Source organism: Artemia sp. Qi Xiang Cuo, chromosome 19 (genome assembly GCF_049724085.1).
Source record: "Artemia sp. Qi Xiang Cuo chromosome 19, ASM4972408v1, whole genome shotgun sequence".
Taxonomy (NCBI): domain Eukaryota; kingdom Metazoa; phylum Arthropoda; class Branchiopoda; order Anostraca; family Artemiidae; genus Artemia; species Artemia sp. Qi Xiang Cuo.
The window spans coordinates 13333600-13357922 of NC_142812.1; the positions used below are offsets into that span (position 1 = coordinate 13333600).

At 37.7% G+C, this 24323-nt stretch overlaps 2 protein-coding genes across 2 annotated transcripts in view; both read left to right on the forward strand.

The window, feature by feature from the left end:
- The window catches only part of LOC148940515 (uncharacterized), an 81843-nt gene extending 70393 nt beyond the window's left edge, over nt 1-11450 (forward strand). Inside the window, exons 4-5 of the mRNA XM_089105287.1 lie at nt 8929-8994; nt 11260-11450. Of these exons, the coding sequence (XP_088961413.1) occupies nt 8929-8994; nt 11260-11324 (131 nt within the window). The 3' untranslated portion in view covers nt 11325-11450. The remainder of the gene's footprint in view (nt 1-8928; nt 8995-11259) is intronic.
- Nucleotides 11451-22689: 11239 nt separating this feature from the next.
- Nucleotides 22690-24323, forward strand: part of LOC148940516 (uncharacterized) — an 89788-nt gene continuing 88154 nt past the window's right edge. The window contains exon 1 of the mRNA XM_089105558.1: nt 22690-22710. The gene's annotated coding sequence lies outside the window, so the exon portion shown is untranslated. The remainder of the gene's footprint in view (nt 22711-24323) is intronic.

The following is a 24323-nucleotide window of genomic DNA, read 5'->3' on the forward strand; positions in this document are numbered from 1 at the left end:
AAAAAATGAAAAAAATAGCGAAAATGTGCCAGTAGTAGGCAGAGAATATAAGGTAAAAAGAAAATAGTGAAAAAATAGGCCCAAAAAGTTGAAAAACGGGCTCATTTCGAGTCTTTAAAACTGGGGGGGGGGTTATATAACCTGGAAAGACGAAAAGTAGCGAATATAAGAACTTAGGAAAGCCTGAAAAATTACATTATTCTTAGCTATCTCTGCAGGAGTCTATTAAACTAAGAGGAGGTGGGGGCACTTAAAGAAAAGAAAACCATTAGTAGGCAAAAAATATATAAGACACCACCATTAGATTGATAAGAAACTAGTAAAAGGTTCTATGGCCGGTAAAATATAACATTATTAGGTTGATAAAAAAAACAGTGAAAAGACATCAAAATTAAGAGGAAAAATTATCGAAAGAATAGCTTTTATTAGGTTGAAAAAAACTACTTACTTCTTGAAATTCTGGCTGCACTTTGGTGTCGTCTCTTGAAGCACTCGGAAACGCATGATGGAGGTTGGAGGGACCAGCGACGTAACGGGCTTGTGTAGCCTTGTCAGTGACGTAACGCTCTTGCAATGATGTGACTGCAGGTCGCTGGGCGGGGATTTGCCTATGTTGCATGACAGGTCGATGGGCGGAAGTTTGCGTAGGCTTCATGGCACCTCCTTGGCGGGGGGCTTGGGCTGGCAGCGTGGCAGCCCAATGGCTGGGAGCTTAGGCTGGCAGCGTGACAGCTCGATGGCTGGGAGCTTGGGTCGGCAGGATGGCACCTCGATGGCTAGGAGGTTGGGTCGGCAGCGTGGCAGATCGATGGCTGGGAGCTTCTGCAGCAGTGTGGCAACTCGATGACTGGGAGCTTGGACTGCTAACCTGGAATGGGGTAGCTATCTCCAACCCCTGCAAGAGTGTGGCTTCGTTCCTTCTTGCCCTCTTTGATTTAGGGGGGGATTAGAAAAATCTAAAGAAGAGAAAATTTAGTATAAAATAACGTCCCCCTTTTACCAAAGAAAAGAAAATTTAGTATAAATTAGTACTCTCTTCTAAAGATGAAAAACAAGATTTATTGGAAAGCATAATTTTTATGAAAGCCTCGTAAAGTATTAATCACCTAAAGAGCATATAAAATCCATGAATTTGAAAATGAGAGTATTTAAATGGAATTTAAAGTCTAGATCTCAAAATAGGCAGCCCCCTTCTTTCTAGGAAAGCGAAACTAGAATTTTGTTGATAAATATACTTCGGAAATCTTTATTTATTGGAAGCCATAGTTTTGCTATAAAACCAACTTAAGGTATCGTCTAGGGAACGGAGAGAATTCTGTTACCATGGATCAATGGTATAACATCAACTAATAACTAGTGTATGATGAAAAACGGAAAACTTTTATTCTCCCTATAATAGACAATAGTAAAGCTAGAATTTTTTTTTATATGAGACCGGTTAAATGTATTACAAAAAAATAATAGGCTCCTAGGACAGGTCTCCCCCCTTTTTAAAGAAAGCAAGTAGTAGAATTTAAGAGAAATAAACAAAAACTAGCCTAGCATCATTCGCTATAATTGACGGCAATCCTTTCGTTGCAAAGGTTATTTACAAAGCTCCCCTCTTGAGACGTATTCACATGTTTTTGTTTAGACCACAAGCGTAGTGGAAAGATTTTTTGTTGGGGGGGGGGGGGTATAGGGAAAACCAGGGGACAGGAAAAAGTTCTAATAGAGAAAGTGACTTGCTTTATTGTAGGAGTTATCCATTATTTCATCACTATTTTTAAATAATTTTATCATTATCAGTATTTTACGCCTTTAAATAGAAAAGCATCGTGGGGGACTCTACCACGTGGGGAGGTATGTTTGGAAATGTAAATGGGGGAAAACATCGCGGGGGGACTTCTACCACCTGGGGAGAAATGTTTGGACATGTGTAAGCGTATAGAAAAACATCGCGGGGAGGAGGGAACTCTACCACCTGGGAACGCGTCTAGACATGGGGAATTTTTGCGAGGGGTTAGGAGCTCCCCATATTATTAAAAGCACATTCCAAGTAATTAAAACATCTCTGGACTCTTCCCTGGGCATGCCAAATCTTGCCTGGACATGCCAAATCTTGCCTGGGCGGGAATCTTCTCAGCTAGAACTATTTGCCAGGGACTAGGAGCTCCCCGTATTAATAAAACTTGTGTATTATCCCGGCAACACTCCGAGTAATTGAAACACCTGGGAATCTTACCAGGGGTGGGAATTTGCATAGAAACAGGGAGGCAGTGACGTCAGAATGCATGCGGTTGAATCCTATGTGAAAAGGGAGGGCATGTGTTTGAAACTGGGGAGGGCATGCGCTTGAATCAATGGAGGGGTTGCTACTGGAGACCCAAAACAAACAGAAATTAAATAAACAGTCATAGCTAACAAGCATACGAAATTTACCATATAAATGAATTAATAAATTTTAAAAAGAGGAAACTTTAAATTGAATATGCAAATCAAGCTTAAAACGAAAAAAAAATTTGTAATTAAAGGATAAATAAAACCCAAAACGAACGGAAATAAATTAAGTAAATCATGGCAAACAAACATACAACAGGTACTAATATAAATGAATAAATAATTAAGAAACGAGTAAAACTTATATAGATATTGCATAGTAACTCATTGAAAAAAAATATTGAACTTCATCCAAAATAAGAAAAAGAAGCTTTTACAGCATTCGTAACGGCACTCATTGTTTCTCTAAAATTCTAGAACTACGGCATTTATTTGCCGAAATTGCATATAAAGCTAAAGCTTAACTGCTTGACCAGTCAGAAGAGGAAAGCAATTTTGGATCAAGAAGTAACAGAAGCTAGCAACAAAGAAAAATGGATGGACAAAAATGCAAAGGTAAGTGGCAATAATTTCTAAATAAATGTATAAATCAAGGGGCTATGCACTATCTTTGAAAGGTGTATGTGACCTCGTGCCAGTTTCTCCATACTTGTATTCAGTTTTATTAATTTACCTCTCACATTAACTGGCGTCTTTTCTAACCAGACAGATTACTTTTATCGTCAGTGTTTATGAGACTAGATTATATGTAAACCTATCAATCGCCGAAAAGCTTTAGCAACCATGGTTTGGCAAAGCCTTTATCACTATATATTACAAATATATCACCAATTATAGTGATATTTTCCTTTTCTACTAGATCAGAGAGTATGGGTAACATATAAGAGCGGGAACTGGTGCTAGTGTTTACAAGAATACAACTATCAACGTCATCTATCAACGTCATCCAGCACGTGGCGTTTTTTTAATCACTGTAGTCGTTTTTCTGTCAGGAACTGGGATCAGACACTTAAGCGGTGCTGCCACGTGGTCCCCGAAGCCGCGCAACGCCGACATGACGGCTGCGAATGTGTGATTTAGTATCGGCGTGATACTGTGATTTAGTATCGGATTTAGTATCGGCCGAAATTTTTTTGCCGGCGCGCCACCGATTTTAGACCGGCGGCGCGCCCAGGCGCGCAGATTTTTCTGATTAAAAATAATAATAAAAATTCCACTTCACCAAGCACGTTCAACCTCGATTTTAGGTGTGTGTAGTTTTTGTGTGTGTAAGTTTTGGCGTGTGTGTGTAAGTTTTTGTGTGTGTGTGTGTATGTTTTGTGTGTGTGTGTGTGTAAGTTTTTGTGCGTGTGTGTGTGTGAGTTTTTGTGGTCATGTTTAAGTTTTTTGTGTATTTTTGTGTTTGTGTGTGTGAGTTTTTTTGTTTTTGTAAGTTTTGTCGTGTGTGTGTGTGAGTTTTTTTTGTGTTCATGTGTAAGTTTTTGTGTGTGTTTGTGTGTGTGGGTGTGTATTTGTGTTTGTTTGTTTATTTGTTTGCGTTTGTTTGTGTGTTTGTTGGTGTGTGTGTGTGTGTGTATTTTTTGTGTGTGTGTGTGTGTGTGTGTGTGTGTAAGTTTTTGTGTGCATGTAAGTTTTTGTGTGCATGTAAGTTTTCTTGTGCATGTCTAAGTTTTGTGTGTGTGTGTGTGTGTGTGTAAGTTTGTGTGTGTGTGTGTGTGTGTGTGTGTGTGTTTAATTTTTGGCGTGTGTGTGTAATTTTTCTTGTGTGTGTGTGTGTAAGTTTTCGTGTGCATGTGTAAGTTTTTGTATGCTTCCCAAATCATAATTTTCTGAAAGGACACACCTATGAAAGGCTATGAAATCTAGCTCAGAAAAGTCGAAAATAGCAAACTACACATCCCAAATCATAGGTTTCAGACAACACACACCTATGAAAGACTAAGAAATCTAGCTCAGAAAAGTCAAAAGTAGCCATCCATCCACTCCAAATCATAGGTTTCAGACACTACACACCTATGAAAGACTAAGAAATCCAAATCAGAAAAGCCTGAAATAGCAACCCACACATCCCAAATCATAGGTTTCAGACACCACACACCTACGAAAGACTAAGAAATCCAGTTATGAAAAGTCGGAAATAGCAAATTACACATCCCAAACTATTGGTTTCAGACAACATTCACCTACAAAATACTAGAAAACCTTAGCTCAGAAAAGCCTGAAATAGCAAACTACACATCCCAAATCATAATGTTCTGACAACACATACCTATGAAAGACTAAGAAACCTAGCTCAGAAAAGTCAAAAATAGCAAACTACACATCCCAAATCATAGGTTTCAGACACTACACACCTATGAAAGACTAAGAAATCCAACTCAGAAAAGCCCGAAATAGTAATTTACATATCCCAAATCATAAGTTACAGACAGCATTCACCTACGAAATACTAAGAAACCTTAGCTCAGAAAAGTCTGAAATAGCCAACTACTCATCCCAAACTCGAAGTTTCAGACAACAAACACCTATGAGTGACTAAGAATCCTAGCTCTGAAAAGTCCAAAAATCAAACTACAACTCCAGTTACAGATAGCATTCACCTACGAAAAACTAAGAAACCTTAGCTCAGAAAAGTCTGAAATAGCCAACTACTCATCCCAAACTCGAAGTTTCAGACAACAAACACCTATGAGTGACTAAGAATCCTAGCTCTGAAAAGTCCAAAAAGCAAACTACACCTCCCAAATCATAATTTTCTGAAAGGACACACATATGATAGGCTAAGAAATCTAGCTCAGAAAAGTCAAAAATAGCAAATTAACCATCCCAAATCATAAGTTCCACTCAACACACATCAACGAAAGGCTAAGAAACCTAGCTCATAAAAGCCTGAAATAGCAAACTACTCATCCCAAACTATTGGTTTCAGACAACATTCACCTAGGAAATACTAGGAAACCTTAGCTCAGAAAAGCCTGAAGTAGCAAACTACACATCCCAAATCATAGGTTTCAGAAAACACACATCAACGAAAGACGAGTGCTGGGGGAGAGCCTTTGTGGGTTTGTGGGGCCGTTGTGGTTGGGGGGGCATGGGGGAGCGCGGGGGGACGTTGGGGGCCGGGGGGAGGGGCTTGGGGGTCGGGGTTTGGAATTTGGGGGTCTGGGTGGGCATTTGGGGTGCCAGGAGGGCCTTTGGGTGCCTGGGGGACATTTGGAGACCGCTGGAGGGCCTTTGGGACCCCGTTGGTCCTTTGGGAGCTCGATGTTTCTTTGGGGGGCCCGGGGATGGCATTTGGGGGTCTGGGTGGGCCTTTGGGGTGCCGGTGGCCCTTTGGGAGCTTGGGGGGCCTTTGAGTGTCCGGGGGACAGTTGGGAACCTGGGGGACATTTGGGGCCTGGGGATGGCCTTTGGGGGTCTGGGTGGGCCTTTGGGGGCCCGGTGGAGGGCCTTTGGGAGTGTGGGGGGCTTTGAGGACCGGGGGCTTCCTTCGGGGTGGGGGTAGGGGGAGCGGAACCCTTTGGATCGGGGTAGGGCGATCGGGGCTCTTTGGGGTTGTGGTAGGGGACCTCACAACACTGTTCAAATGGAACTTGTGTATTATAACGACCACACTCAAAAATCATCTTTTAAATCAACGTCTTTAACGGTTTCGCCGAAATAATTCCATAAAATGGATAAAACGGTTTCGCCCAAATAATCCCTAAAAGTAATTTCATCGTGTTCCTTTTGTTTGGCATCTCAGTACTTTCACATTTCAAATTTCTAGGAAACCCTTTCCTACGTTAATCTTTTCATCTCATAAATTTTCCTAGCTAAACTATTATGGTTTCGTTAGAATATCAATTTATCTCTCCGACTTAAAGCTCCGTGAAGCCGTATTTAAAAATAGAATTTCTATCTCTTTAGACTCCCGCATAATTCCAAGATAACAAGTGATGTCATTTATGATTCCTGACACTAAAGATCAATGAAGCCCTATTTAAAAATAGAATATTAATTTTTCTCTCTGTCCTAAAGAACGTTTATCCCTCAGACCTAAGATTAAAGAAGCCTTAATATTTCTTAATTCCCTCTTCGTGAATCAATAATTCCCCCGCCGATTATGTAAATCAAGTTCACTGGTCAGGCCTAAAGATTAAAGAAACCTTAATGTTTCTTAATTCCCTCTTCGTGAATCAACAATTTCCCCGCCGATTATGTAAATCAATTTCTCAGGTTAAGCTAACCAAACAACAATGAAGCCATGTTTGTTTCATAATTCCCCCATCGTGAATCAATAATTTCCCCTAGCGATTATGTAACTCACAGAATAAAGAAGCCTTAATGTTTCTTAATTCCCTCTTCGTGAATCAATAATTTCCCCGCCGATTATGTAAATCAAGTTCACAGGTTAGGTTAGCCAAACAACAATGAAGCCATGTTTGTTTCTTAATTCCCCCCTTCGTGAATCAATAATTTCCCTAGCGATTATGTAAATCCACGGAAATTCACTTCCCCCTCGAGTCCCAGATCAATAACATTGTTCCCGTTAGAATTCAATGCACATGTGCAACCTTCGCCCCCGAGATATTACACATAGAAACAACAAATAAATCGATCTTGGAAAAAGAGGTCATTGAGCGATTACGTAATCTTTCTCCCTAGGGACTCTATGACCATATTGTTTCATAATTCCCCACGCTCGTGAATCAATAATTTCCCCCATCTATTATTTAAATAACCCTCATGTCATTCGCACGTGGCCAAACAACAACAGATCGATTGACCTTGACACACCCACATTAGACTCGATCGATAATCCTTGAATAAATTATGTCCCGTCTTCCCCACGCTCGTGAATCAATACGACCCCTATCGATGTTGTACCTCATCCCTCCAGTCAGTCGCACGTGGCCAAACAACACCAGATCGATTGACCTTGACACACCCACATTAGACTCGATCGATAATCCTTGAATAAATTATGTCCCGTCAGCATTAAACTAAATTGTAGGTGGCAGCAGGGGTGCGTGACACGAGCTTTAGGGTCACTTCTACTAAGGATTTTTAAATGGTTGGCTAAAAACATACAGGAACAATATGACTTACTTGACTTACTTACTGTTGTGTTTATGTGTTTATGTTTTAGGAAATAGAAGCAAATTGGGTTTGCATATAATCAAATTATTTCAAATAAGTTGAGGTTCAACAGAAAAGTTTTAGATCACCTTTATAATGCAATTACCCTCCCCCATTTTTTGTATTACCCTCCCCCATTTTTTGTATTTGAGTCCTTTTTGGAGAATTTTTCCCGAGTGCGATAAACGTAAACTTCGATATGTTTGCTAAGTTTCAACTTCGTCTCCCGCTTTGGTCCCGAAATTCTTTTCTTATTGGAATTATAATATAAAAGACCCAACTTCAGCCATCCTTAATCAGATCTCAAAGTTCAATAATAATGTTAAAAGCCATCCGTGGTTTGAAAACCTCCGCCAGTAGAACTCAGTGTGTTTTTGTTTTCTCTATGGTTTAACCAGTCTTTTCTTGCTAATGAGTATTACATTAGTGTCTAAAACTTGTACTTTGTTGTATTTTGTTTTTGCGTGTATATTTGTCTTGTTTATCTTTTTCTTATATTTTTATGTACTCCGTCTCTTATGTTTGATTTTGACGGGTAATAAAATATTATTATTAAAGGAGAAGATAGCCCCGTCACTCTATTTGTTTAAGAATATGATTAACATTGATAATCCCAGAACAATGTGTTTAATGCTACGAATCTTTAATACTATTTTTTCCTTTTGATTTTTGAAAAAATTTGAAAAAATTTGAAAAAATTTCGATTAACTATGCTTTTCATTACGGAAAACTAGTCGGAATGCACTTCCTTTGACTATAGTTACTTTACCGACATTTATACATGAGGGCTTACCTTCAAATGGTTTTCGCAAATTTTACGAGAAGATTTTTAATTACATTATTTATTATCTGCAATAGTTGCAATATCCTCAAACCAATAAGTGTCTTCTTTAGAAAAAGAAGCCAAAAATTCTACCCGGATATTTAAGCCAAAATGAAAGCACTAATTAGTAACATGTCTTAAGAAAATCATTAGACATAACAAGACATAGTACAAAGAATGTGGATAACTTTTAGGAGTAGTAACTGGTGTTAATAAAGACAAAAATTATACTAACACCATCTAGCGTTTGGCAACATTTAAACAAAATATAAAACTGTATACATGCGACAGAAACCCAAGAATATCTTGAGGTTATCAGAAAACCTGGTTAAAATTTTGTTTTGATTTATGAGCTTTGAATTAGTTCTTACTAAAAAAAAAATTATTTCCTTACATATTTTTATACTTAAAAATTCTATTTCTAGGTAGTAATTTTGTTTGCAATTAGATGCCATATACACATGAAGCCCCCTCAGATACAGTTGAGATACAATTTATAGTGTTTCTCTTTTCCGTATTTAACTTAATGGCAATCGCAATCCAAAAATTAGTTTTGTAAAGTTTCATTTTATTGGCAATATTTAATTATTTTTTACTGTAAAATAATTAATTTCTTTGTACTTGTAAGTATTTTTACAGCCGGTAATTTTTTGTTTTCATTTTAGACGCCATTTGCAGATGCAACCCATGCAAATGCAGCCCAGATACAACTTGCTGCTCTACTGCTCAAGGTATGTTAATTATTTGATTTTTCTAATAAACCGTAATTTAGTTTTTTAAGTAGTTTTTTCTTTTTTTTACACTGTCCTTGGCTGGGCATTTTGTTATCGTAACAAAACCATAAAATCAAAATTGGTAAACTCTTACTGTGTCAAAATATACAAAAAACATAAATTAAATAATAATCATAATAAAATAAGATTTTACTTGGCAGATAATAGCAAAAAAAACTATTTAGCTATTAGTACAAGATATGACATTATATAAAAACTCTACTCGGAATTTTTTTTTTTTTCGTATAATTGATGATACAATTTTTTAGGCATCTACCGTTTTGAGAGGTTTTTGCAATGATGTTTCACTTTATATTTATTTCTTCAGATATTTCAGTCATTTATTTCAGGTATTTGAGTTATTTCTTCGACTCTGTTTCCTAAAAAGTATTTTTAAAAATGATTTTAATATAAGTTAGAGTAAAACCTGCTGGTTTGACTGTTGAACTTTGAAGTTTTAAACGTAATTACCGAAACTGACGTCAAGATATTTAAGCCATATTTAGTTTAGTTTTATATTTATATTTATTATATTATATTTATCCTTTCTCATATATTTATATTTTATTTTATAATTATTTATATATGTTATATTATATGTTATATTTATTTATATATATTACAAACTTTATTATATTTTGTTATATTTATTTTTTTTTATGTTTTTCACTTTTAATGTTTTAGTTTTTTTAAACTAAATTTACGGTATTCTGTTTAATTATTATTGTATTTAATTGAACTGACTCAGTTCCAAAAGGAAGTCATGCCTCAACCACATCACAGTCGAAGCTGTGGATAGACTGAGCTAGGCTTTAAGAATGATGTGTGTTTTCAGTGTCTTTAACGTCAAACTTCTACTGAAGAAGCAGAAAAATTAAAGTGATGAGAAATTAGATTCAAAACCCATCTATATATGTTTTTTATGTGCTTGTATGCTTCATGAGATTCATCATACAGTTTAAAAATACTGCTCAAAGATTCCATCTTTTCTAATTTCAAAAAATCATGCCCTAAAATCTGGACTCTGATTTGGGCCTTTTCAGCTGATAAATCGAATTTATAAATTTATAACTTGGATTTTTGAGTATGCCTTTCCATTAACAATCTAGATTCTTGAACATGAAAATGCCACTCAGTCTCGATTACCAATTTGTCAATCCTGGTGGAAAGAGAAAATGGGTTGTGGGTTGTGGATTTTGCTAGTTGGGGGTTTTGGAACACCCATTTTAAAAATCTTTTTTTCACTGATTATTGTAAGTCTCGTTTCAAGAATTTGACTGGTCAAGGAAAAAACCCTTTCATAAATCCTGATGATTATGCTCGTATAAAATTTCTTAGACCAATTTTTCATAAGTTTAACGTAGCTCAGAACTCAAAATTACGTAAGGAATATATCGTTATCGCTGTAGTCGAGTGTATTTTTAACTTTATCAATTAGTGTGACTAATACAGCCCTGGCCAAAAAGAACAGGAAACTTAAAAGCGTTGCCAATAGAGCCACTTACAGTTAAGTGTCACGGGGCTTCATTAAAAGTACATAGCATTTTAAGGAATGTTGTATTTTTTATATGATTAACCTACAATGCAGTAGGTTCAAACCTGAAGTTTCTCTGTAAGTAATAGTTAATGCGTCGCCAAAAAACTGGGCTATGTTAACTTATGAAAAACTTTGAATTTTAAGTAGTCTAGTTGCCTTTCAGCTGATAGGCCTATTTGACACATAATTCTATTTTCATTACTCTCATCTGCATTTCCAACAGAGTTGTTCCTAGGGTTTGTAGTGCCCGGGAACCCCTCCCGACTCAAATATAAGCAAAAAAAGCCGAATTGAAGTGAAAAATTTGATCAGAGTGGGCAATCCCCCAGCCACCACCCCCCTTAACTGCGGCACCAAGGGCATCTGACCCCGGACCTCTGATTTCAAAGTACAGGAAAAGACAATGCGAATCAGTTTTGAGTTAAACAAAGTCATTAATTATTAGATGGCGTTGATAGTTTTCCCTTTGACATACTGAAAACTGGAAAACTTGAAAACTGGTTTGTCAGGAAAAACTTGTTCTTTTGTTCCTTCTGCAGCAAGTATAAAAACAAGTTTATACGACAATGATTTAGAATCAGAAGTGCCAATTTGGGGCGTTAAAAATGTCGAAAATAACAAGGGTATAAGACATAAAATTGTGTTTTTGCGTTTTAATTTATTTTAGTTTTTTCTTCTTGTTTCAGGCAAAGAAACGGAAGCCTGCGTGTGTAGCAAGCCGTGCAAATGTAACCCATGCAATTGTAAATAATTCAAAGGTGGCTATGAAGATAAATTAACCGCAGTTCTTCTTTTTTCGTTGTTATTTTGTTTTATGAATTCGCTAAGTATTATAAATTACATAACTTTTTTTTACAATAAAAGTATTTTAGTACCACATCTTTCTTTGGTAAGCTTTAAGCTCAACCCCTGGCTAAATCAATAATTTCATCACTTATCACGCAACATCTGACCAAACTATCCAACATCTGAAAGTAACCAACATCCGACAAAGCTGACCAAAGTATCCCATAATGATGCTTCCTGCACTGCAAGAGCTTAAATTTGTTATTTTTGGGTTTTCAGGGTCTGAAGTGTGGAGCTCTTTTCTGGATAGAATTCTGGCGGCTTGCAATCTAGGGCAGTTTGAAACCAAGTCATGGAAGCAGTTAGGGAAAAGTTCATGGTTTTTTATTTTTATTTTCTTGTGTTTTGGTTTTTCGTTTAGTTATTAGTAAGGCGTGTGCAGCTACCCTCTAGCAAGTGTTTTTGTAACCATTTTTGGAGGGAGGGAGCTAATTTTAATTTTGTCTATATTTTTTTTAATAAATGAAATGAAGTTGAATTAATTGAGCAAAAATTAGTGTTTGGCAGAAATAGCCAAGTCCCAATTTTCAACTTCAGAAGACTAAAACGGGTACGGATGCGAAAAAATGACTCAGTTTGACATAATTCATTCAGGTTGCCTATTTTAGTTAGAAAGCACGATCAGAATTATTTGCGTTGCCAAGGGCAGTGAAAATTAAATATAACTTTTCAAATCGGTAAAGCAAAAACGACAGCTCGAAAAGAGAATCCTTTCATCAGAAAATATATGCCTGAGGAGAAATTTAAATATAAGCTGGCAACAGAGATTCAGTAACCCTGAAATCTGAATTAGAACAGGCCACCCTCTCATTCCTATTGTCCTAAGGAAGAATAGATGAAAATATTTAAAACATTTACTCCGTATGAAGGTAGGCCACCATCCTCGGAAATGTCGTCAAAAGAATACCTTACGGCAAACCTTTGGCTGAGATATGAGGACGGCTGATACCTTGTTAGTATCTGAACGGAAAGACCTCACCTCTGCTGTACTGCTTTGGGACGAGTAAAAAGGCTCCGTTGACAACTTTTGCGCCAGAAATGGCTTCAGAAGAACTAAGGTCTAAGGTAAGCACTCAGTTATGCCAATTTTGGTAGTAGGAGGTACCAAAGATAGGAAAAGGAAACAGGATCATGGGTCCTGATTTAGGATTTGTTACTTTATGGTCTTCACAGTTTGCCTCTAGAACGCACCGGAATCGCATATTGTTGTGCTTAAAACGCATCCTCAAAAGATAAACTCAACACTACCGTCATAAAGCCTAGTATTGCGTCGGTGGTAATCACTAATTTATCAACAGTTTTTGTTTACATAGTAATGCATTATACTATCTACAATTGGACTGGGTAAATTCTGTGACGAAAAAGGTATGACCTGAATTAACAACAACTATTTAACTCTCTTGAAGGATTTTTTAGAAAGGATACACATGCTAGATGGCAGTGGCTTCAAGGTGTATACGATCAGAAAAAATAAAGATAGTTTTTACTTCAAAATAGTGGACATTGAAAATAAAGTTATACGCTAAAAATAAACTTTACCAAATAGAACTTAGAAACAGGGTATCTTGCAAAGTCCAATTTCCATAACTTCATAATTACGCTATTCTTCATCAGCATAATCAAAATAGCTTGAGCTACAGAGGTTACGGTACGTATTTTTGAAGTTGAAAAACTCTCTAATGCAAAGACTTAGTCTTGTTGCTGTTGTTTCTACTTCCTCTTAGAATCAAATTTATCCTACCTCCTGATTTAATTTTTAGCTTTTTGGTCTTTTTGCAGGACGACGAACATGTTGATGGGGTTAAAATCTTTATGAACTTATACAAACTTGGAATAGATTTAAGTCCAGTGATGGGTTGAATTTGTTTAGTGAGTGGGAGCATAGTTTTCTCATTTAGTTTTTGTTTAATTTAGTAAATTTAAGACTCCGTGAGGCTGATCCACTTTCAGTTTGTTAGAAGAAGATTTTATAAGGCCTAGGTCTTCAAGCGGTAAAAATTTCCCCTTTTCTAAGAAATTTTAAATTATTCTATTAAAAAAGTCTAATCATCATCAAAAATCTTGCTTAGTGAATAGATAAATCTGAAACCAATGAACATATCATAAAAATACTGTTACTACTACTAACAACTCACCGTAGCACCAAGCTGCCTGAGGCCAACACTGTTTCCATTTCCTTTAAATGTTTCCTTAAGACGTCCTCTCGCCCCAACCGTGGACGACCTGTTTTCCATTAGTCCTAGACGGTTCGCCGAAAAGAAAAATCTTTTGCAATCTGTCATCCTTCATCCGCAGAAAGGGCCCTAGCCATCTCAACCTTTCTCTCATTACAGCCCCAGAAAACGGGATTGAACCACACTTTTCGTAGAGCATACTGTTTGAAATACGGTCAGTCAGCTGGGTACCCATATCAATACATAGTAAATTTCTCTGGAAAACATCAAGCAAATCTTCTCAGTTTTTCTGAGTGGCCATGCTTCAGAGCATATTTGACCACTTTCATCACTGTTACTTCAAATATTCTAATCTTGAACAAATATGCAACACTCAAGATTTAAAAAGGTTTGAGGATTTACTTTTCCTTACCAAGGGAATAATTTTGTCAGAGTATAATCTGTTTTAAGCAACAAGTTTATCTCTGGATATATTGACCGCGTATCAGAACACAATTTAAACAAATTAGATAAAATATAGGAATTTCTCCTTTAGCTCAGGGGCAATTTTATGGAGGAGACAGAGGGGCCACTTGCCCCGGGCATAGAAATTTTAGAGGCACAAAATTTCAAATAAATAATTTAAGGTTTATAATCATTTTGTAATTTTTGAAATTTTATTTTTATTAAAATAAAGGAGAAGGCCCAGCTGGTAGTAAGCATAAGCAAATTAAATCCAATTTTTCCCCCCATATTGTCATCACTATATCTTGAAAATAAACATTCGTGAACTCAAATTTAATTAATTTCAGACCTGTCGTACTTTACAGGATGCTATATTTGTAATAAATTTTGTTAATAAATACAAGTTTTGTTAAAATTTTGCCTGAAATTTTTTGCATACAGGAGGGTGGTTGGCTGATCAAGATTTTGTCTTGGGCGCAAGAGAGGCCAGAACCACCACTGTTTAAACAGGGATTGAACCTCAACAATAACTCATTACTGTCATACCTAATGGCTGGATGCAATTCCTTGGTAAGTATCAAATTCTAGTCACTAAGCTGTTCTCAAAGAGTGGATCAGATGCGCAAAGTGTCAAGAGTGTCTAAAGTGCAAAGGACCAAATTTTTTAATGAAAAGTTTGCTTTTCATCAATTCCTAACGGAAAAAAACTGGATTTTTTTTCTCTCAGCAGTAACATGAAACTTGCATGACATGCAGACAGTGCCAATCGAGCTCCAATGAGGACAATGGAAAGTAATTTTGTTGTATTGGTTCGTGGGACCAGAAGTTATTTTATGACAACGAAACAGAGTTGGAACCACTGAAACACATCTATCTGGTGAAGGTGAGGAGTACATTGGTGAAGGTCCCACACTGCTTTAAACGAGGAGGCGTTGGTCTAGTGCTGAACAGCGCCGCGTGCAAGGCCCTTCTGTCATTCGCAGCAATAACACCCGGGCTCCTGAGAGAAAGGTGCAATGGTAAACATGGAAAAATAACCATCATCACCTGTTATGCCCCCACAAATGAAGACGAGGAAGAAGGACGACTTCTAGGATGACCTAAGGATGACTTCTATGCCCTTTTAAGTTCTGAGCTCTTCGTGAGGACCTCCCCATGATTACCTTGTCCATCTAGGAGATATGAATGCTAGCATTTCTAATGAGTCTGGCCTGTGGGATTTCGCTGTTGAAACCGTAACAATAGATAGCCTAAACGGCAACTGAGAGAGAATTCTAAAATGCTGTCTCGCCCACAATCTTACCATCGCAAACACGTGGTTTCAGAGGCCCAACATAGCCAAGTACACCTGGTATAGCATTGATGGATCAACGAAGAAGATGCTCAACTACATCCTCATACGCCGGCGAAGGATATCTTCTGTACAGAATTGTCACACTTACCGAGGCGCCGAACATGGGAACACCGTTCATCGTCTTGCTGTAGCCAAAATCAGGCTTAGCCTAAAAACTACAAAAGCCAGCCAGACACCTCGGAAAATTGATACCTACCGTATCCAGCAAGACTCCGCTTTGGCTAGCAGTATCAGGTCGAAATATCCAACAGGTTCGAGGTTCTTACGCAGTGCGATGACAGTGAAGGTGTATGGAAGGTCTTCAAAGAGAATGCTCTTGCAGCTGCAACTAGCGTTGCTGGAATGAATCAGCGTAAGAAAAAAGACTGGATCAGCAACGAGTCCCTTGCCATTATTGATCACAGACGGGAAGCCCGCCTTCACGGGGACATGACAGCGTATAGCAAATTAAATAAAGAGTGAAACATCATGCTGAACAAAGACCGTAAGACATTTATTGACAAAAAAGTACGCCACCAAAAAAAAAGACATTGAACCACATATAAGATCCATCGTGAGCTCTCGGTCCAACACTCAAACTACATTGTATCTCCGTAGCGCCAATGGCGAAAATGTTTACGAACAATCACAGTGCCTTCACCATTGGGAGCAGCACTTCGAGAAGCTACTAAACTCAGAGCCACCTGACCAAATAGACGACCAAATCATTGCTGCTGCTGACAATGCTACACCTGCCCCCGATGGTACTAAATTTTCAGCAGAAGAAATTAAAGCAGCAGTACGAAAGCTGAAGAACAATAAAGAGTCGGGAGTATGTAGCCTGACATCAGAACTCCTTAATAACGGTGATCCATCCATGACACTCTGGCTACAAGTGCTGTTTAATACTGTGCGGCACTCTGAAATGATACCATCAGACCGGAAGACAGGCTTACCTGTGCTAGTCTACCAGTGGAAAGGAAGTAAAGCAGAATGTAATAACTATCGTGGAATAACCCTGCTTTCAGTACCCGGCAAAGTCTTCGCCATGCTGCTCCTCAAGCAGGCAACAAAGTACCTCCATCCTCTTCGTCGCCACCAGCAAGCTGGATTAATGCCGGGTAGGTCCACTACTGAGCAAATCCATACAATTAGACAGCTGATAGAAAAAACTCTAGTGTATAAAAGGAAGGAATACATTGCCTTCGTCGACTTTCCATCTACTTTCGACACTGTCGGAATACAGTCACTGTGGCTGATCCTTCAATCTGCTGGTGTACCTAATAAAATTGTCAATCTGTTCGAAGAACTATACAAAAAGACCGAAAATGCTGTCATTGTAAATGGCCAGCTCTCATCACATTTTCAAATTGGAAATGGTGTTTGGCAAGGCTAAACTGCTGCTCCCAAACTCTTCAACTATGTCATGGACCGTGTTCTCAACAAAACACTGCTGGTGCATCCGTTTGACATCGATCTTGCTGGAAGAGTTCTGTCAGATGTTGACTTCGCTGACGATGTTGCATTGGCATGCAAATATGTCACTGACATCAAAACTGCCCTGGAAACGCTAGCATCTGCTCCAGGAAAAGTTGGTTTGAATGTACACTTGGACCAAGACCAAAATATTGCCTGTGGACAAGACACCATGCATCCTCCTGACAACTATAGAAGTATGTGGCCAAGATGTTGAGATAGTCAAGCAGTTCACCTACCTTAGTTCCATTGTCTGCTCAAATGGAAATCTAGATGCAGGGATATCAGCAAGCGGGGCAAGGGCGAGAGCCATTTCTGGTCGCCTACTGAGAACAATATTCCACAAACCACAGATCAGCCGTCTCACGGAAGCTCGTATCTACTCTGCCGCGGTAGCAAGTTTCGTGTTGTACTCGTCAGAGAATTGGCCTTTGACTCAGTCGCAGATGATGAAGGTAGATGCTGTCCAGACAAAAAACCTCAGCAAAATCAAGCACGTTAGGTGGCTCGACAGGGTACGGAACATGGAGATACTCGGGTCCTTTAAATTACCACCCTCGTCCGAACAGCCTTAGTCCCACTCGCTGCGTTGGTACGGCCATTTATTCGCCTACACACTGAAACACCTGCCCGACTTATATTTGACTTCGATCCAACTGCAAACGGCTGGAAACGCCCCAGAGGTAGACCACGTATGAAATAGGCGGACATCATCCGTGATCGACTCACAGCGTGGGGCATTGACTCCAGTGAAGCTCCTGGCCTCGCCCAAAACAGGGCACTCTGGAGACGACTAACGGCGCTGACGTTAGGTTTCCTCTACGCTGGCCACGCTCCCCAAGCAAGCGCTTTAAGTCAAGGCAAGTAAGTCAAAAGAAACGGAGCTCTTTTTAAACACGATCTAGATGTACAAAATCAGTTACTGCGGATCGGATCATTAAAATATTATTTGAATAAACCTTTGAATTAAGATACGTCTGTATTCAAGTGTAACTTTAAGATCAGGGGGATATATGGCTTCAGCTTCATCAAAGACCACCAGTTTGAAAGATTGAAAATTCCCTGATTTAACCGAGCCCAAATCTTGTAGAGAAGAAAATTTTCAAAAATTTAGTCCCCCAAACTATGCTTGATCAAAGATTTTGACTGAAGATTATTTTTTTTTACTTAAAATGTACTTTGCGATTCAACAGTTTAGTTCTAAAGCAGAAAAGCTGAAACAGCTTTTCAAATAGTCCTGTAAATTTTGTGACTTCAAACTTTGTGTTTAGGGTTTCAGAAACCAAAAACAATTTGTGGCTCCAATCTATCAAAAAGGCTATTTACAACTAGCTCCACAGGAACTTAAAATCTATCTACTGTGAAGTAGTGAAGAAAACTTAAAGACAACATACGTGACCAGGCTACAAAAATAACATGCCTGTAATATTTTGGGAAAGGCTTAGGTGGCTAAACTTAGAATATACGGGAGTATTGGGTGAGGGTGAGGGGAAGAAAAATGGCCCTCAACTGTTATGTTTGAAAAAGAAGATCAGAGGACCAAAATATTGTGCCTCCAAAATATTGTTTGTCAAGGAGACTTTTAAGAACTTCTAAGTTTTTTTGCATCGTTTCACCCATTAAACATTTCGTCGTTTCAAATGATCTGAGCTTAATATTCGGTAAAATTCTACTTTAGCTACTTTTGGCTATCTTGGAAATTGGTTGGTTAGGAAAATGAAACTTTCAGCGATGGGTCTACAGGTTAAAGTATGTCTAGGAAAGGTATTTTGTAGTACCCACCCTTACTCTTTCTCCCTCTTTTGAACCTATTGACCTATTGAAATTTTAACAAAACAACATTTTACCTTAAATTTCAGTTATCAGTTTTATTTTTCTCTGGCTTTAGTTATGAAAATACAAATCCTGTTATTTTAGTAGAATTTTAAGCCATATCAAAGTTTTTTTTCAAAATGTATTTGCATATCTTTAAAACCTTAGAAATTGGGAATGAGTAAAGTTGAGAAGTTGAAAACAATTTTATTGTGCTCCATTCAAGCAGAAGATCTGTTTTGCAAGGTTTAACTTTTATAACACACAGCTTTTTAAAGGTCATCAAAGGTCAGGACCCTCTAGAGGGAGAAGGGATGGAGTTAGGTACTTCAGACTACTACTACTACTACTACTAACAACTCACCGCAGGACCAAGCCACCTGAGGCCAACACAGCTACAAACACTCCTCCTCCACCCCAATTTATTCAAAGCCTCCCTTTTTACACCCGCCCACAAAATACCCATTTCCTTTAAATCTTTCTTTATGACGTCCTCCCACCCCAGACGGGAACAAACTGCTTTCCGTTTAGCCCTAGATGGTTGGTCAAAAAGAACAATCTTCGGCAATATCTCATCGTTCATCCGCACAGCGTGCCTTAACTACCTCAACCTTTCTTTCATTATAGCCCTAGAGAGCGGTATTGAACCACATTTTTCGTATAGCCTATTGTTTGAAATACGGTCAGTCAGCCGGGCACCCGGAACAATCCTTAAGCAATTTCTCTGGAAAACATCTAGCAAATCTTCATCCGGCTTTCGGAGCGTCCTTGCTTCAGAGCCATATTTGACCACTGTCATCACTGTAGCTTCTAATATTCTAATCTTGGTTTGCAGACTTATCTTCCTATTCTTCCACCTTATTTAACTGTGAAAAAACACCCTGAGCCTTGGCTATTCTATTTTTAACATCTTCACTACTCCCACCATCTTTACTAATAATACTACCAAGGTAAGTGAAGCTGCCCACCTGATCAATCTTTTCATTACCCAACGTCACCTTTTCATCTTCACTTATTTCTAGCCTTAATAACCTAGTCTTCCTAACATTAATTTTCAAACCTATTCTAGCACCCTGAACTCGCAAAACCTCTAAGACTTCATTCATTTTGATCACACTTTCATCTAGGATGCTTAAATCATCAACATAATCTAAGTCCAGGAGACTTTTTCCTCTCAATTTGATTCCGTGGTATCCCATTGCCCTTCCTGTGCTCCTTCAAACAAACTCCATTAAAATAATCCATATAGAGGGGGATAGAGCACAACCTTGCTTAACTCCTGATTTAATACAAAACCAGCTGCTAACCTCATTTCCTACTTTAACCGCAGCAGTGTTATTCTCGTACATAGCACTAATTACTTTAATGTATTTGTCTGGTATACCATACAAGGATGAAACCTTTACTAAAGCTCTTCTATCAACAAAATCGAACTAATCTATAAAACTGAAGAACAATGGTGTTTGAAAACTCAGGCACTTCTCAATTATTAACCTAAGAGTGAAAGTTTGGTCGATACATCCTCTAGCCTTTTCTAAAACCGAACTGTTTTTCTCTTAAAACTTTGTCTACAGCATCTCTCAGTCTAAAAAGTATCATATTACTAAGCAATTTGCTACCTACAGAGACCAGACTAATGCCTCGATAATTACCACACTCACTTTTATCACTTTTCTTATAAAGTGGCTTAATTAAAGTTTTCCTAAAATCGTTAGGTACTTCCCCTTTTTCAAAAATCATATTCATAATTTTCAGTAACTTATTTCTAACCCAAGAGCCACCATATTTAAGAAACTCACTTACCACCCAATCAGCACCTGGAGACTTATTATTCTTTAATCCTTTTAGTAATGCTGCTAATTCCTCCTCACAAAACAAATCTTCCTTCACATCCAAGGTATCACAAACTTTTTCATTTTCCTCTATAAATTTTTCCTGTAACTCTATCTCGGTTAAGCAAGTTCTCAAAATGTTCGGCCCATCTCTCTTTAGTTTTTTCCTTATCGCTAATTGCGACCCCATTCCTATCTTTAACTGGGACAAGTCTGGATTGACTACTCCCTCTCAATTTGTTAACGTGCCAGTACAGAATTTTACTATTATACCGTCTAGCTGCATCTTTCAGATCATTGGCAATTTTATCCCTGGCCTCCACTTTATACCTACTTAGTTTACATTTCAGTGCTTCCTCCATGTTACTTGCACTTCTTCTATTTTTACGTGGCAGGTCAATCAGATGGTTCATTTACAGTTTCCTTTTTATACTTGATCAGCATAAAGCTATTTAGCCCATATCTTTAGCTGCATTCCTAAGTTTCTTGTCTAAGCCACCATCCGCAACTACATCAATTATTTTTTTTAAATTATTTCAACCATCTTCCACATTATCAAATTTTAAACTCTTAAGTTTAGTATTCAACTGTTTCTGGAAAGTTTCTCTCAAATTCTCATACTGGAGTCTACCAACATCCTAACTTCCCGGGAGGTAGTTACTCTTCCGTTATTCCAGCTTCAAATTAACCCTAGACACTACTAGATGGTGATCTTTACTTTTAACATCAATAACAGCACTCCTATATACCCTAGTATCTTGTATTGATCCTGCCAGTATTTGGTTTACTACAACATAATCAATAAGGTTTGCTTTCTTACCATCACGTGAATACCATGTTAACTTATGAGCCATTTTATGACCAAACACCGTATTGGTTATAACTAGATTGTTATACCTACAAAATTGCAAAAGTCTGTATCCATTATTGTTTTCTGTTCCTACACCAAATTTACCTAGGCTGGGATATCATCTATCCCTATTTCTACCAACCTGGGCGTTAAAATCCAGTAATAACATCCTATATCTACCTGGGACCTTGTTTATTTGCTCCTGTAACTGTAAGTATAATTCATCTGAGTCACTAGTATCTCCGTCAGTCGGTTCTACAGGGGCGTATACTACTATAACTGATACCCTGAACTTTCTAGTCATAAAATGAGCAATTAGTATTCTATTATTAATACCTTCCCAGCCTTAACAAGACTTATCAGCTTCCTTATTCATCATATGCCCTACTCCCTCTGTCTATGTACCTAATACTTCGTGCCTGAGTAGACAAATTCTATATCACTTAACTTAATGTTTCTTACTTCTTGAATATAAGTTTCTGAAACTACTCATAGGTCCAGTTCGAATCGTCTGAACTCGTTAGTCAAAATGCTGATACGATAGTCATTTTTTAATGTCGTAACATTCCAAGTTCCAATTTTCATGTTCTTTAAATCATTGAAATGATTTCAGGAAAAGCAATGATCCCGGATACCAGTGCATGACGGGGATCACATATCTTCTCAAGTGTACACCGAAATATGGCTCTAAAGCACGGACACTCCGAAAAGCGGATAAAGATTTGCTAAATGTTTTCCAGAGAAATTGCTTAAGGATTGTTCTGGGTACCCGGCTGACTGACCGTATTTCAAACAATAGGCTATACGAAAAATTTGGTTCAATACCGCTCTCTAGGGCTTTAATGAGAGAAAGATTGAGGTGGCTAGGGCACGTTCTGCGGGTCAAGGATGAAAGATTGCCGAAGATTGTTCTTTTCGGCCAACCGTCTTGGGCTATACGGAAAGCAGGTCGTCCGCGTCTGGGGTGGGAGGATGTTGTAAAAAAAGATTTAAAGGAAGTGGGAACTTCGTGGGTGGGTGTAAAAAGGGAGGTTTTGAATAGATTGGGGTGGAGGAAGAGCGTGCATAGCTGTGTTGGCCTCAGGCGGCTTGGTGCTGCGGTGAGTTGTTATATTAATTTTTTGTACCTTTCGTATCTTATTGTATCTTCTGTTTGAATAGCCTTATGCTTTTACGTAGCTTAACCTGGGAAGTAGAATTAGCTTTATTGACATGTGATAGTCGTTTGATGTAGCTTGTGATAATTATCAGCACACAATAAAATTTATGAAGCAAAGCTCTGAACAGCCATCTAACGTTTTAAAAGCTTAGCATCACCATCATTATTAAATTGTAAACAAGATTTGACAACAAAAATACTAAATAACACTGTAAGCATTAAATTTTGAGATATTCACCAATGATACTACTGTCTCACACTTCCTTTGACTAAGGTAGCTCATGAGCTGTACTGGGTAGCTTAATGGTAGTTCCTTTCTATGTTACTTTGTGACATAACCTAGGCTCTATTTAAAATACCAGTGATTAGAATGACTGTTGAGATTAGATAGAGTAAGGCACCCAGTAATCAGACTGCTCATCACCACTTCATCAGCTAAATTACTGCATAATCTATTGTACCACATGAAAAGTGGATTATTTCACCGTTGAATTTGTCCAAGTTTTCTTAGTAAGAATGTAATGAGCTGGAATGTTTTAGCCATAAGCAATGCTGAATATTTTAAGTGCAATGATAGTCAATAGGGGACCCTAATCTTGGATGCAGATTTAAAACAAGAGCTGAATCTTGGCAAGTAAAGTCTGATCTAAGACAAAGCCTAGGATCTTAAAGTTATAAGTAGGCCTTGATATAGGCTACTTAGCCTAAGTAGGCTGTCTAAAATCGGTAAAATTTTGCTTTAGCTGGGCCTATTTTTGGCTGTCTTAGAAAGGGGTGAGGCTAGGAAAATAAAACTTTTAGTGATAGGTCTATAAGCTAAATTAGGCCTAATTCCTAGGAAAGTATGTTGGAGTGCCTAACCTTATTTTTACTTCCTTGAGAGGGTACTGACATGTTCTTGCTTAACAGCACTATAGCCTAGCTATTGAAATTTTGAAAAAACACCATCTTACACCCAGTTTATGTTTTCAGTTTCTTTCTCTCTGACCTTAGTTCTGACAATGAAATGTTAGTTGTATGAGCAGAATTTTTGAGCCATATCAATGTTTTATTCCCAAAATGTAGGAAATGTATTTGCCCATCTTTAAAACGTTATAAATTGGGAGTAGGCAAAGCTTTGAAGCTGTTAAAAATTCAATTGTACTTCATTTAAGTTAAAGATCTGTTCTACAAAATCTCGACTTTACGATACACCTATTTTTAAAGGCAACCAAATTTCAGGACTCATTAACAATAGACGTAAAGTTAACAGATACTTCGATGGACTTTCCTATGTTATACTTTACACAATAAACTTATTCCTGACTGATTCATTTTCCTAACCCAACCTCTTTCTAAGATATTCAAAAGTAACTAAAGTAGAATTTTACCCTAAAATTATTGAAAGACTCAGTCTAGGATAGATTTAATTTAAGCCAAGTAGTTTGAAGTAGAATTGTTATGTTTAAATAGGCTAGGCTGTAGACTAGTAGCTTACATCTAAAAGTAAATGTTGGATAACAATGTTTTTCAAGATTATAATGAGCCAATCCCAACTAAGCCTAGCTTAATCATAATAAACAGTCAATTCTAACCCTGTAAACCTATAAAAAATCCAAGGTTAGAAGCCTATTGCTTATGTAATTAAAGAAACATTTGAATCAAGATTAGAACATGTCCATAGATTGTCCTTTAGTTTAAAAAACTACTTATTAGATTTTTGAAACAGAGTTTCTATGAAAGATCCAATAGCCTATAATAACAAAATGTTATGACCAAAACCTAGCCTAGGGTAAAAGACCACTTTTCTTTGGCATTCCAGAAAAATAGAGATGGGCTTCCAGA